This window comes from Acinonyx jubatus, chromosome D1 (genome assembly GCF_027475565.1).
Source record: "Acinonyx jubatus isolate Ajub_Pintada_27869175 chromosome D1, VMU_Ajub_asm_v1.0, whole genome shotgun sequence".
In the NCBI taxonomy this organism is placed as follows: Eukaryota; Metazoa; Chordata; class Mammalia; order Carnivora; family Felidae; genus Acinonyx; species Acinonyx jubatus.
In genome coordinates, this window is record NC_069390.1 from 112498501 (window position 1) to 112514429 (window position 15929).

The window sequence follows — 15929 nt, forward strand, 5'->3', positions numbered from 1 at the left end:
GCTGGAATGACGTCAGAGAAGCTGAACAGAACGCCGGGCTTTCATCCCTACCTGGTGGTAATGAGGCCCTCCTCATCACCTAGTATTAGCAGAAAAGAGGTCCGGAGTCTGGCAGGATGAGTCGCTGCCCATCTCTGCCCAACTGGGTAGTGTCTGAGGAAGACTTTCTCCATCAACATCTAGCAGTAATGAGGCCACACACACTGCGGTGTCAATGGAAACGCCCACGCTCCCTGAAGTAATAAGGGGCCCCTCCCCTAACCTGGTGTCCACAGAGACTGAGGGGTGAACTAGACCGCCACCTCCATCTGTCAGTAGTGAGGCAGTGTCCACCCCCATAGCCTTCCCCAGCTGGTATGGTGCCAGAGCCAGCTAAAGGTGACACTTTAGGAAGTTCCAGAGTCTCATAACATAATACAAAAATGTCCAGGTTTTAATAGAAAACCACTTATTCCAAGAACCAGGAAGATCTCAAACTGAGTGAAAAAAGACAACAGATATCAACACCAAAATGACAGAGATGTCAGAATTATCTGACAAAGATTTTACAGCAGCCATGATTGATAAAAGTGCTCAATCAGCAATTATGAACATGTTTGCAAATGAAAAAAATAGCCTCAAGAATAGATGATTACAGAATCACTAAGAAGAACCAATTGAAAATTTTAGAACTGAAAAATACAATAACTGAAATAAAAAACTCAGATTGATTAAAGAAAAGATGTCAGTTCTCTCCACACCACATAGATGTAAAGGTATAATGCAATTCTTATTAAAAAACTCATCAATGATTTTTGCAGATACAGATAAGATTATTCTAAATTTTATATATAAAGGCAAAGGAATTAGAATACCTAAAATAATTCTGAGAAAGAATAAAGTGGGAGGAATCAGTCTATGTGATTTGAAGACCTACCTTATTACACAAGAATAATTATGTAACTATATATTATATAGCTACATAATCACAATAAAAACTGAAGTATTGGTGGAGGTTTAACAAAAGAGATTAACAGAAGAGAGAACCCAGATATAGACCCACACGAATACGCTCAAATGAATTCTGATGAGGGGGTCCTAAGTCTCACACCTTATACAAAAGTTAACTCAAAATGAATCATGCGGGGAGGGTGCCTGGGTGGCTCATTTGGTTAAGTGTCTGATTCTTGATTTTGGCTCAGGTCATGATCTCACGGTTTGTGGGTTCTAGCCCTGTGTCGGGCTCTGTGCTGATTGCATGGGCCTGCTTGGGATTCTCTCCTCTCTCTTTCTCTCAAAATAAATAAACTTAAAAAATTTTTTTAAAAATGAATCATGGACTTAACTATAAAACATTAAAATAGAACGTTTAGGAAAAAGAGAAAATTTTTAGGATCTAGGTCGTTAAGCACAGAGTTCTTAGACTTGACATCAAAGCACAATCTATAAAAAGAAAAGTGGATAAATTGGATTTCATAGAAATAATAACTTGTGCTCTGGGAAAGACCCAACTAAGGAGATGAAAAGCTAAGCTCCAGAGGAGCACATGCCTGACAAAGTATCTAGAATGTATACAGTTCTCTGACACTCAACAGTAAAACAGCAAGTAATCTAATTAGAAAATGTACAAAAGACATTAAGAGAAACTTCATTAAAGAGGATAGATAGCAAATACGGACATGAAAAGATATTGTCATCATTAGCCATTAGGGAAATGAAAATTAATACGATGAGCTATTACTACACACCCATAAAAATGGAAAAAATAAAAACTGTTAACAACACTGGTGCCAGCTGGTGAGGATGTGAACACTGATCAATCTTACAGTGGTGATGGGAACAGTCACTCTGAAAAACAGTTTGGCAATTTTTTAAAAACACGAATATGCAATCACCATATGATCCAGCAATTGTACTTTCAGTCATTTATCCAAAGAAATAAAAATTTCTGTTCACACAAAACATATACATGAGTATTTACAGCAGCTTTATTTGTCATAACCCAAACTGGAAATCACCCAGATGTCCTTCAGGTTAACCCCCCTTTGGTGCACCACCCACATCAGGGAGAACACTCAGCAATAAAAACAGTGAACCGCTGGTGCACACAACAACCTGGACGGATCCCAGAGTGTTGCACCGAGGGAAAAAAGTCCATCACTAAAGGTTACATACAGTATGACGGCATTTATAGAGCGCTCTAGAAATGCAAAACCTGAGATGAAATGAGAACAGATTAGTGATCTCCAGAGGGTGGGAGTGGGAGGGAAGTGGGTGTCACTATAAAAGGCAACTCAGGAATCTCTGCGACAATGTTCTGTATCTTGCCTGCCTAAGTGTCATTATTCTGGTTTTGAGGTTGAACTATAGTTTTGCAAAATGTTACCATTGGGGAAAACTAAGTAAAGGGTATTATGGGATTTCTATTTTTTTTTTTTACAACAGCATGTGAATCTACAACTATCTTAAAATAAAGACTTCAATTTAAAAAAGAAATTTCAGCCAGTAGAGAGAAAATCTTTAATAGATAAACTCACCAAGCTTACCTGTCAGGCTACTATTATAAACTAAATAAAGGTTAACAGCTCAAGGCAAAACAGCAACACAACAGGGAATATTTGATGCTTATCATAATAATCCTAGGGCATAAAGGAAAAATCAAAAATTTATCATAATTTGTATAAAAGATCACAGAAATTTAGAAAGACTGGTATTAAAAACGTTAAGGTTTACAAAATCCGTAAGTATCCCATTTTGACAATGCTCCTTATGCACCACCCATGACTTGAGACCCCCCAGTGACCCTCCCCCCCTTCTTGCCAGGTCAGTGTAACAACTCTCTACTTGTTCTTTTGTTCTTGTCTCCAGGTGCTTTCATTTCATCCTCTAGTCCTTGGCTGTAATCAGCTAAAATGTAAATGCAGTCATGACACTCTGGTTTTCCTCCTTCAACAGCATCTCCGAGTACTAAGGACAGGGTTTAATTGCTTTAGATCAGCACACAAGTGGTTTTATGAAATATCTCCTTACCCACTCTATAGCTTCATCTCCTAATGCTCTTCCACATTTTCCCGTGTGTAAGTCACATAACGTTTCTCTCTTATATTCCACAACATTAAACCTCCCCACATATTGTCCTCTTTGAGTTAAATTCCCTTCCTGCTCCGGCCGCCTGGATAACTCCTGGTCATCTAACAAGACTTCCAGGAGTTCTTTGTTCCGGACTATGTGAATGTGCTTCCATAGTACGTCACAGTATTCATCGCATAGCATCGCCAGCCTTTATTCCTTCACTATTAGTAAGTTGAGGGCAGGAATCATGCATTTACTTTTTTATTCTTCAGTATATGAAATCTTTAAGTCTCCCAGCAAATATTACTTTAGTGAATAAATGGCTGTCTTCTAGATTATTTTTAAATGTTCAAAAATCACTTGTAAATGTCTTAAATTCCTTGAATTTTTCTTTTAATATATTATGGATAATATTACCATGGATATTCACACATACTGATATCTAAACCTACTTGAATCTATTTATATTTTTTAGCTTACGATATATATCCACATGTAGAGGTTTGATAAACATGACTTACTATGTAAAGTATAATTTCTTCTTATTTATTCTAAGGGTATATATTTCCGGCTTCATGGGAAACTTCAAACTTCATCATTTTCCCAAACAGATAATGCAGTTACCCCATATTTCATGTTCACCAGGTAATTCATTACATGATTCTCTAGCGAATTTTCTTCTGCCTTTAGGACATTTAAGAAATCTGTCTTACAAATTTTAGCGACTCTTCCAAAGTATTTGCCTTTCATTTATTACCTGGTAGTCTTTGTTCTCTTTATTTGGGAAAATTTCCCCATTCTGTCCTTTTTTTCTCTTTTTCTGCCAGTTAGTTACATAGGAATTTTGTCTGATAATCTGATCTTTTAAGTCTATATGCTTACATTAGTATTTTAAAACTATTTGGAGGTTGAGTTGGGTCCAAGATAGCAGCACAGCAAGTCCTGAACCATGTCCTCCCCTGGACACAAATCTACAACTATGTATGGAATAATTCCCACTGAAAGGGACCTGAAAATGGAATGAACGGAGCCTCCACAACAAAGGATAAAAGGGCAACATCGGTAAGAGAGGGAGGCAGAAACATGAACTTGTTAGGGGAAAACAACACCCCAGCTGCTATGGGTCACAATCAGAAGGGATATAAAAGGTATGCAATGTTTGCTGGAGGAGTAAGAGATTCCAACTCCATATCCCAAACCTTAGATCCTGCACAGGAGAGAGGAGCCCCCAAAACAGTGAACAGGGATTATGTTCAGGAAAACTATAAAACCATAGGGAACAGAAAACTCACTCTAACGGGCTTTGGCACAGACTCAAACACTAGTCTGAACTGCACACAGACAATAGGGAAAGGAGACCCATTCGTTCACCTTAAAAAGTCTGTGGGAGGGACTGGAAACAGCAGGGACTTTCGCCTGGGGAAAGAGACAATGGCAGAAGCCACTCAGTTTACCTTCCTAATTCTAGTACCAGGGAGCACCCTTGTGGAATTCTTCCTCTAATCTGCTAGCACCAATGCCTATGCCCCTGAAAGCTGTGCCCACCAACGTGCTGCACAGTCAGGAATGTGCTTTGCAACTGGGGTCGGGAGCCACCCCTACCTGCCAACCATGACAACACCTGCCAACCCATGACAGCAGTCACAGGGGCTTCCTGCAGCGAGACTGAGTCCCGGCCCCACCCACTAGCACGCACAGCTATGGCCTCACTGTAGTAAGAGGGTGCACACAGCCCACACAGAAGACCATCCTTGAGTGCCATGCTCTGGTGATCAGAGGATACTGCACTTTTGAGCCTCGTAAGACATCTCTTACATAAGGTTACCCCTTCCAGACTGGGAGAGGTGGCTGTCTTACCTAAATATATAGAAACAAACACAGAGCATCAAGAAAAAGGAGGAGAAAAACAAATACGTTCCAAAAGAAAGAACAAGATAATACCACAGAAAAAACTAAATGAGGAGCGCCTGGGTGGCTCAGTTGGTTAAGTGTCCGACTTCGGCTCAGGTCATGATCTCGCGGTTTGTGAGTTTGAGCCCCACATCAGGATCTGTGCTGATAGCTCAGGGCCTGGAGCCTGCTTCAGATTCTGTGTCTCCTTCTCTCTCTGTCCCTCCCCCGCTTGTGCTCTTTCTGTCTCTCAAAAATGAATAAATGTTAAAAAAAAATTAAAAAAAGGAAAAAACTAAATGAAATGGTGATAAGTAATCTGCCTAATAAAGAGTTTAAAGTAATAGTTATAAAGTTCACCGAACTTCAGAGAAAAATGGATGAACACGGAGAGAACCTCAACAAAGAGACAGAAACATAAAAGGTATGCAATGTTTGCTGGAGGAATAAGAGATTCTGAACTGAACTTGTAACAGAAGTTGTAACTGAACAGAAAGTTGTAACTGAACTGAAAAATTCACTAGAAGGGTTCAACAGCAGCCTGAATGAGGTCGAACAAATCGGTAAGTTGGAAAACAAAGCAATGAAACTCACAGAGACTGAGCAGCAAATGTAAAAATGAATTAAGAACAGTGACGATACCCTAAGGGACCTTTGGGACAATTATCAAGGAGAATAATCGCATTATAGAGATCCCAGAAGAAGAAGACAGAGGAAAGAACCAGAAAAATTATGTGAGAAATAATGGTTGAAAACTTCTTCAATCAGGGGAAGGAATCAGACATCTAAGTCCAGGAAGCCCAGAGAGTTCCAAATAAGATGAACACAAAGAAATCTACACTGAGACATATTATAATCAAAATGATAAAAGTTAAGGATAAAGAGAGAATCCTAAAAGCAGCAAGAGAAAAACAACTTGTTACATACAAGGGGAAACCCCAAAAACTCACAGCAGAATTTCCAGCAGAAACATTATGGGCCAGAAGGGTGTGGCATGACATATTTAAGATGCTGAAAGAAAACAGAATCTTTCAATCAAGAATTCTCTACACAGTGAAGTTACCACTCAGGATTGAAGGACAGATTTGGAGTTAAAGGAGTTCATCGCCACCAAACCAGCTCTGTAAGAAGCATTAAAGGGTCTTCTTTCAGTTGAAAAGAAATGGCACTAATTAATAAGAAAACACAGAAAAGTAAAAACCTTACTGGAAAAGGTAATATATAACAAAGGTAGTAGATCAATCACTTATAAAGCTAGCATGAAGGTTAAAAGACAAAAGTAGTTAAAATTATTAAAAGTACAATAATTAATTAAAGGAAACATAGGACAAAAGATGTAAAATGTGTTATTGAAAATATAAAAGCTGGGGGGTGTTGTAAAAAGGTAAAGTTTTGGAATATGCTTAAAATTAAGTTGCTATCAACTTAAAACAGACTGTTATTTACATACGATATTTTATGTGAATCTGACAGCAATCACAAGGAAAAAACTTATAACAAATACACAAAAGAAAATAAGAAAGGAATCTAAACATGACACTACAGAAAGCCAAATCACAAAAGACAAGAGAAGAAAGAACAATAAAATTGCCATAAAACAATGAGCAAAATGGCAATAAGTGTATACTTACCAATAATTATTTTAAAAGTAAATGGCTTAAATTCACCAATCAAAAGACAGTGACTGAAGAGTTAAAAAAAAGAAAAAAAAAGAAAAAAGAAAAACAAGACCTATCTACATGCTGCCTACAAGAGACTAACTTCAGAAATAAGCATGCATGGACTGAAAGAAAGGGATGGAAAAAGATATTCCATGTAAATGAAAATGAAAAGAAAGATGGAGGAGCTATACTCATCAGACAAAAGAGACTTGAAAACAAAGACTGTAATTTAAGGCAAAGAGGGTACTGTATAATGACAAAAGGGTCAATCCAGCAAGAAAACATAAAATTTATAAATACATAGGAAACCAATGTACAAGCACCAAAATATATAAAGCAAATTTTAACAGACCTAAAGAGAGAAAATGAAAGCAATACAATAACAGTAGGAAACTTCAATACCCACTTTCATTAATCAATAGATCATTCAGATAAAAAAAATCAATATGGAAACATCAGCCTTAAAAAACACACTAGACTACACAGACTTAATAAATATACACAGAACATTCAATCCAAAAGTTGCAGCATACACATTCTTCTCAAGTGCCCATTAAACATTCTCTTGAATAGATCATGCATTGGACAACAAAACAAGTCTCAATGAATTCAAGAAGACTGAAATCATATCAAGCATCTTTTCCAGCCACAATAGTATAAAACTAGAAATTAATTACAAGAAGATAAATGGGAAAACTATAAATATGTGGAGTTTAACAATATGTTACTGAGCAGCTGTGTAAGAGAAGAAATCAAGGAAGAAATTCAAAAAAAAAATCTAGAGACAAATGAAAACAGAAATATGACGTACCAAAATCTATATATAGCAAAAGCGGTTCTAAGCGGTAAGTTCATAACAATACAGGTCTACCTCAAAAAACAAGAAAAATGTCAATCTAACTTTACACCTACAGGAACTAGAAAAAGAACAAACAAAGCCCCAAACTAGAAGAAGGAAAATAATAAAAATCAGAGGAGAAAGAAATGCAGAGACTAAAAGGACAATAGAAAAGATCACTGAAACTAAGAGCTGGTTCTCTGAAAAGATAAAATCAACAAATCCTTAGCTAGACTAACCAAGAACAGAAGAGAGAGGACTCAAACAAATATAATCAGAAATGAAAGAGGAGAAATTACAACTGATATCACAGATATACAAAGGATCATACCAGATTACTAGGAGCAATTATACATCAACAAATTGGAAAATATAGAAGAAATGAAAAAATTCTTAGGAACACACAATCTTCCAAGACTGAATCATGAAGAAACAGAAAATCAGAACAGACCAATTATTAGTAAGGAGAATGAATCAGTAATCAAAAATCCCCCAAAAAACAAAAGTCCAGGACCAGATGGCTTTACTGGTATTGTCTACCAAACATTCAAAGAAGATTTAATACCTATACTTCTCACACTCTTCCAAAAAATAGAAGAGGAAGGAAAGCTTCCAAACAAATTCTACAAGGTCAGCATTACCCTGGGAGCAAAACTACACAAGAACATCACAAAAAAAGGAAATTACAGGCCAACATCCTTGATGAACACAGATGTAAAAATCAACAAATATTAGCAAACCAATTCCAACAATACATTAAAAGGATCATAAACCACGGCCGCCTGGGTGACTCAGTTGGTTAAGAGTCCAACTCTTGATTTCGGCTCAAGTCATGATCTAGTGTTCATGAGATCAAGCCCCACACTGGGCTCTGCGCTGACAGTGCAGAACCTGGTTGGGATTCTCTCTCTGCCCCTCTCGTGTCTCTCTCTCTCTCTCTCTCTCAAAATAAATAAATTAACTTTAAAAAAGAAAAAGAAAAAAAAGAGTCATACACCAGAATCAACTGGGATATATTCCAGGGATGCAAGCTTGGTCCAACATCTGCAAATCAATTAAAATGATTCACTATAGGGGTGCCTGGGTGGCGCAGTCGGTTAAGCGTCCGACTTCAGCCAGGTCACGATCTCGCGGTCCGTGAGTTCGAGCCCCGTGTCAGGCTCTGGGCTGATGGCTCAGAGCCTGGAGCCTGTTTCTGATTCTGTGTCTCCCTCTCTCTCTGCCCCTCCCCCGTTCATGCTCTGTCTCTCTCTGTCCCCAAAAAAATAAACGTTGAAAAAAAAATGATTCACTATATTAACAAAATGAAAGATAAAAATTATATGAACATCTCAATAGATGCAGAAAAAGCATGACAAAAGTCAACATCTATTTATGATAAAAACACTCAACGAAGTGGGTAGAAAAGAATGTACCTAAACATAATAAAGGCCATATATGACAATCCCACCTTTAACATCATAATGGTGATCCTCTAAGAACAGGGATGCTCACTCGTCGCACTAGTATTCAATAGAGTACTGGAAGTCCCAGACATGGCAATTAGGCAAGGAAAAAAAAAGTCATTCAAATCGGAAAGACAGAAACAAAACTGTCACTATTGGCAGATGACATGATATTATATACAGAAAACCCTAAAGAATCCACCAAAAGACTGCTAGAACGAATCTATAAATTCAGTAAAGTTGCGGATACAAAATCAATATTCAGAAATCCATTTCATTTCTATGCACTAATAATGAGAATCAAGAAAACAATCCCATTTATAATTCCATCAAAAGGAATAAGATGTCTGGCAATAAATGTAACCAAGGAGATGAAAGACCTCTACACTGAAAACTGGAAGACGTTGGTGAAAGAAACTTAAGAAGATGCAAATAAGGGGCCCCTGGGTGGCTCAGTCGGTTGAGGTTGAGCGTCCGACTTCAGCTCAGGTCATGATCTTGTGTTTCGTGACCTCAGGCTCCACATAGGGCTCACTGCTGTCAGCCTGTCAGTGCAGAGCCCACTTTGGATCCTCTGCCCCCTCTCTTTGCCCCTCACTTGCTTGCTCCCCCCACAGTAAATAATTAAAAAAAAAAAAAAAGAAGATGCAAACAAACAGAAAGATGTTCTGTGCTCATGGATTGGGAGAATTAATATTGTTAGACTGTCCATACCACACAAGGCAATCTAAAGATTCAATGCAATCCCTGTCAAAATACCAATGGCATATTTTATAAAACCAGAATAATTCTACAATTTATATGGAGCCACAAAAGATCTCAAAGAGCCAAAACAATCTTGAGAAAGAACAGAGCTGGAGGTATCACACTTCTTGATCTCAAACTATGCTGCAAACCTAGACTAATCAAAACAGTATGATATTGGTATAAAAATAAACACACAGATCCATGGAATCAAAGTCAGCAAATGACAAATTTCATATGATTTCACTCATATGTTTAGGAAACACAATAGAAGAAGATAGGAGAATGGGAAGGAAAAATAAGATAAAAACAAGAGGGAGGCAACCCATAAGAGACTTAAATACAGAGAACAAACTGAGGGTTGCTGGAGGGGAGGTGGATGGGGGGATGGGCTAAATGGGTGATGGGCATTAAGAAGGGCACTTGTTGGGATGAGCGCTGGGTGTCACATGTAAGTGATGAATCACTGGGTTCTACTCCTGAATCAATACTACACTGTATGTTAACTAACTTGGAGTTTAACAAATAAATTAAAAAAAAAAAATACAAACCAAACAAAATTAAAACAAACTTAAAGAAAACCACAACTACCTGAGGCTCCTTTTGGACTCTTCTTAACATCTGTTTCAATTTCTTACCCTTATGAAGTCACATTAAATCAGATCGTCATTTCTAAAGTTTAATAATAGAATAAACAAAAATTTTTTCTCCTGATATAATGTTTAATCATTTGTACTCAACCAGTTATGCTTCTTCAGTAAATAGATGCCTTTTTAGTTACAGATAAAAGATAGTTCCAAAATTGAAATTTTTAAAAATGTAGGAAATAGTTAATTTCTTTGTGTGTGTGTGTGTGTGTGTGTGTGTGTGTGTGTGTGTGTGTATCTTAAGATTACTTGGTCTACAAGTAGCATAATAGAAAACTATGTGAGGATGTGCTCCAGCAAACTGTTATAAAACAAAACAAAAGGGATGCTATGGGAAATAAGAAACTGTGTCTCCAAATCCCAAGAGCAAAAAAGGGAAAGTCCCAGAATGCCAGTTATGCATTAGGCCTACAGATAGCCAGTACATATGGGGGCAGTATCTACAGAAGGTAGGAGGTCTTGGAGTAAAAGAAAGGGGACTCCGTTCTACAGATACTGAATAGAAGAATGGAAAACTTGAGAATGTGATAAAAACATTTAAGAAAAATACTGGCAGATAGAAAAGCAAAGCAGTAGTAAATAACAAGAAAATTAAATGTGCGTGATTTTAAGCAATGAATGGGAATAAATAAAGAAAAATTGATGCTACGGACACTTTCTTTGAATACTACTGGGGACACAGCACTGACAATGTCAAAGTATAACTTACCTAAGAGTGGAAGGAGAACAGCTCTGCTTGTAGGAAAAAATGGTTTTTAGACAGAAACTGTGACCATGATGGGAGCGGACAGCATAAACTTACATGAAGTAAAACATAAATAGATAACAGCAAGGCCCAAAAGGCCATTATAATAGACACATTTTGAAATTCAGGAGTGCACAAATAACTTGGCCCCCTTCATAAAAAATGAAATGATTTGGGGCACCTGGGTGGCTCAGTCGTTTAAGTGTCCGACTTTGGCTCAGGTCATGATCTCACAGTTTGTGGGTTCGAACCCCGCGTCAGGTTCTGTGCTGACAGCTCAGAGCCTAGAGCCTGTTTCAGATTCTGTGTCTCCCTCTCTCTGCCCCTCCCCTGTTCACGCTCTGTCTCTGTCTCAAAAATAAATAAACATTAAAAAAAATAACAAAATTTTTAAAAATTTTAAAAAATGAAATGATTAGTGTTTAAAAGGAAATTTTTACATGTCTTTACACAGCACTGTACGGTAACAAAAATAAAACATAATTAAATTATATTGGAAAAATGTCCTCTTAGAATTTTAAACCAAAATTTCTCTTCTTTCTACATCAGAATTTTTTTTTTTGATGAGAAAAGTATTTGATGAGAGAAAACAGGAAGTCACTTTGTGCTATTTTACAAAGCAACTCAATTATTAGAAAACACACAATTGACAAGTATTATTAATCAACAAAATAAACTAAATAAGGAAGAAGCAGTACTGGTCAGACACTGTGATACGTATTTTTCCACATGTTTTCAACTATTCCTCTTCTAACATTACCTTTTTGCTCTACATAACAATCCCTTGAGTTACATGTTATTGATTCCAATCATAAAAACAAGAAACTGAGGGTGAGAGATTAAATACCTTGCTCTAACTCATGGAATGAGGATTTAAACCTAGATATTTGATCTAGCTTTAAATCCTCATTCCATGACTGTTTCAACATATGACTATTCATCTTCATTGAACACCTGGCACGTGCCTTTTATAGGTCCCCAGAGCCAAAAGGTAGGGGAAACACAGTAAGACACAAATACAAAACAAAACTTCATTGAATAACTTTATACCAGATAATGAAAGAGTTAATCTAAAGAGAAATACCATGCCAGAAAAAAATTACAGGTAAACAATTTTGTATTCCCCAAATGGGATTTGCAACACATGCCCAATGATGCAGTTGATAAACGCTAGGGATTTGCTGCTATTGACGTATTGTGGAAATATAGACAAGGTAGCAAAAACATTATTACCAATCTGTCTAAAAAACCAAAATCTAATAATTCAGAGAAACCTTGAAAACTGTGAAGCAGTGACTGGATGGTTTACACTTTTACTTTATTAGGCTTCCAGTTTACACTAGAAAACTGCATTTTTTTTATGGAAGTCATTTATAATATTCTTTGTATCATATTTCCACAATTATTTATATTTTCCCCCATTTTTCTGATTGGATGAATGAAGACAGCCATATAAAAAATTATATAGAAGTGAATAACAAAATCAAGTTACATTCCATTAGAGACTAAGGCTCTAATTGGTCATCTTTTAATTTGTCATGAAATGATACGGAAGACAAAGAGAACAGTACATTTTGCAGTCACATGACACTGTTATAGGAAGTTCTATGACAAGAAAAGACTGCTATGGTCACAGTCAGTGTAATTAGACAACATACCAACATCTTTGTGCTTTAGGCAAAAAAACGGTAAGAAAATTTATGAAGGGACAAAAATCTTGATCAGTGTTTTACAGACAAAGCAATGTCACGACTTAAGTTCATAAAATGCTACAAAGTAGAGAAACTATTAATGTATAATGACTTTGATTTTCTACAATTCTGAAGAAAATACGATTACTTACTTTTTTCTCCGGTTTGATTCCACAAAATATTTACGAGCTCGATTTCGACATATTTTTTGTTGCTGCAGTAATATCTGGCGCTCTTCTTCCAAATTTTTCTCTAGATGGATTTTCATATCTCTAATGGTAGCACAAAGTTAAGGACAATGGCTGTCTTCAGTGGATGAGTGTCAGTGCTATCTGATAGACGTAATCACAGCCTCATATTAACGATGCAATGATTTTTTGCGGAACAATTAATATGTGTATACATTAGTGTTAGCATATGGCCAGCAAATGTTTTACGTAAAAAAGATTCTGAATTGGTATTAGCACTGAAGACACATCTCACTTTCCCTGGGGAAAAAAAATTGTACTTTTAGGTATTATGAATTCAGATAATGAGACTGCATAGCTTTACATTCATTACGAACCTCCACAAAACCAGCTAAATGCAAATCTGGATTGGATTTCTCATTCTTTGTTGTTCTCTATAGCTCCCTGTCACATTTGCAATAAATTCTCTACCTCTAGACCCAATATATAAAGCATTTTATAATCCGGTCTGTCTGTTCAGCTTCAATTTTCAACGTTTCCCTGCATGAATCCTATGTCCAGACACATGAAGACACTGACGGAACAGACCGGGCGCTTCATACCATTACCACCACCCAGCACCTCCTTGGCTAACTCCCCATATCTGCCTGGGGCCACCGCACACAGTTCCTCTCCTATTTTCTAGCCACTGGAGAACTTGACATCTTCCTGAGTACATGCTACAAACATCTGTCTCTACATTTCTAGAACTCCAATGCATGGCATGGTGCTTAGAATATAGTAATGGCTTAATAAAACCTCACTGAACCATTTCCTTGGAGAAAATTCTCCACAGGCATACAGGACAAGATATATATATATATATATATATATATATATATATATATATATATATATATTATAGTTTTTAGTGTTGTTTATATACATATAAATATATATATTATATAAAAATTATATATATACATATAAATATATGTTTATATATATATAAAATATATATACATTATAGTTTTTAGTGTTGTAGTGTAGTGTAGACAGTGTAGACATTAATCATCTACTATAGTGGAAGTATTTTCCCCAGTTCATTGCACTGACACAATTTCTCCTTACACTAAAGTTTTAAACTAATGAGTCATCTTTGAAGTAGCTTTTCTTTAAAATTTCTTTCCTTTCCAAAGGTAAACGTCCTATACCTTCAAACACATGGAAAAAAATAGGAGATTCTATTTTCTGTCTGTATTCTTTTACAACTTTATACTTCTATCTTATTAAGTTTATTTCAGAAGGCAGTACCAAGTGTGACACAAGGTAGAGATGGCGAATTTAGATTACTCTTTTCAGAGGTCTGAATACAGAGAGTGAGAAGATACTAGAATAAAGTTAAAAGGGTTCTTAGGATCAAGGGGTTTGAGTCTTAGTTAATTTTAAGGATAGTCAAGGCCTGAGTGTGTTTATAAAGCTGTAGGGAAGGAAAGAATGGCATCAGCAGTTGAAGGTAAATTATAAGAGCGGTGGGATAATTTACAATCCAGGGGTGCTGAGGTGAAGAAAAGCTATGCAAATAAGGGCACAGGTGAACAGACACACCTTCCACCGTGACATCCCATCAGTGAGCCGGAAACAAGGTTGGGGGTAGGGGGTGGTGCTTGGGAGTATGGGAGTTTGTGGGGTTTGTGAGGAGGGACCTGAGAGCCTTCGTGGTGCTGCTGTCTTAGGAAGTGGAAGGACAGTCCACTGAGAGCTGGAGGCGTCGACCTGGCACAGGCGTTAAGAGGAACAACAGAGGACCCTGTTCTTGTTCAGGTAAAGCTGGAAACTGGTAGTCTGTGTGGTGGCGGTCGGTGTTGTTCTGTGATTCTCCTCTGCAGCATTTTTCTTACTCGAGTGAAGGAACAGAGAAGTAGGACTGTAGTAGCTACGGGGTGGTTGAGGCCGAAGACCAGGGCTGCAAAGAACCAAGGACGTGGGCGAGAGAGCATGTGCAGGAAATCAAGAGTAGGGTAGGAGGCTGGGCAGGGAAGAAAGAGGCAAGGTGGGTGCAGCAATATTTCTACTGCCGTAGGGGCGCCCGGGTGGCTCAGCTGGTTAAGCGTCCCACTTCGGCTCAGGCCATGATCTCACAGCTCGAGAGTTCGAGCCCAGCGTCGCGCTCTGTGCTGGCAGCTCGGAGCCTGGAACCTGGGGCTCTGAGCTGGGCTCAGCTGCCTCTGGGGCTGCCTCTCTGCCCCTCCCCCACTCATACTCCGTGTGTGTGTGTGTGTCTGAGAGAGAGACAGAGACAGAGACACAGAGAGAGACAGAGAGAGACCGACCGACCCGGACGTTTGACGAACTGGAACAGGGCACACGCCGTTCCCCGCTCGCTTGCGGACGGTCCCCACCGCCGCCAACGCGCCCTTCGCGGACACAGGGGCTAATTCTGACTGTGCTGCCGTGCTCTGCAGGACTCAAATCGGCCCACGGATTCGGACAACAAAACTCGCACAATTTTCGACCGAAGGTGGGCTGCACCGAGTCCCGGGGAAGAGAGGCCAGGTCCCGGCTCCGCGCCTCCGTCCGCGGGGCCCGGCACAGCTTCGTCAGCCGGGCTGAGCGGGTCGGAGCCGGGTGGGGGCGTCCCGCGCGCAGCTTCATTCGCGGGGCCGGGGACCCGCCGCCCCGCCGCCGTCACCCCAGCCGCCCATCTCCGTCACCTCCACGCACGGCCGTCACCCCCCGCCGCCCCACCGCCGTCATCCCAGCCGCCCATCCCCATCACCTCCACGCACCGCCCTCACCCCAGCCACCGATCCCCGTCACCTCCACGCACCGCCGTCACCCTGCTCACCCTTGCCCATCCCCGCCGGCGCGCACCCCAGTCACCTCCGCGCACCCGGCCCCCGCCGCCTCCTGGAAGGATACAGGTCGGCGCCAGGCCGGCGGCACTCGCGGCCCGAGCGGGGGCTAAGGGGGGCTCCGTCGCGGGCTTCCGAACACTCGGTGCCGCGCGCCGCAACCGCGCTCCGGGCTCCAGGCCTCCAGGCCAGCAT

At 39.3% G+C, this 15929-nt stretch overlaps 1 protein-coding gene across 11 annotated transcripts in view; it reads right to left on the bottom strand.

The window, feature by feature from the left end:
• Window positions 1-15929, bottom strand: part of CEP126 (centrosomal protein 126) — a 101103-nt gene extending 85174 nt beyond the window's left edge. For 9 of the 11 annotated variants that reach the window (XR_008290747.1, XM_053204207.1, XM_053204212.1 and 6 more), the window contains exons 1-2: window positions 15802-15929; window positions 12865-12984 (exon numbers count right to left, since the gene is read on the bottom strand). Coding sequence is in view for 8 of the 11 variants with exons in the window: in XM_053204207.1 (XP_053060182.1) it covers window positions 12865-12984; window positions 15802-15929 (248 nt within the window). In the remaining 3 variants the exon portion in view is untranslated. Of the gene's footprint in view, window positions 1-2525; window positions 2619-12864; window positions 12985-15801 lie in introns of those variants that run through there. The other 2 variants (XM_053204213.1, XM_053204214.1) reach the window with 1 other exon arrangement.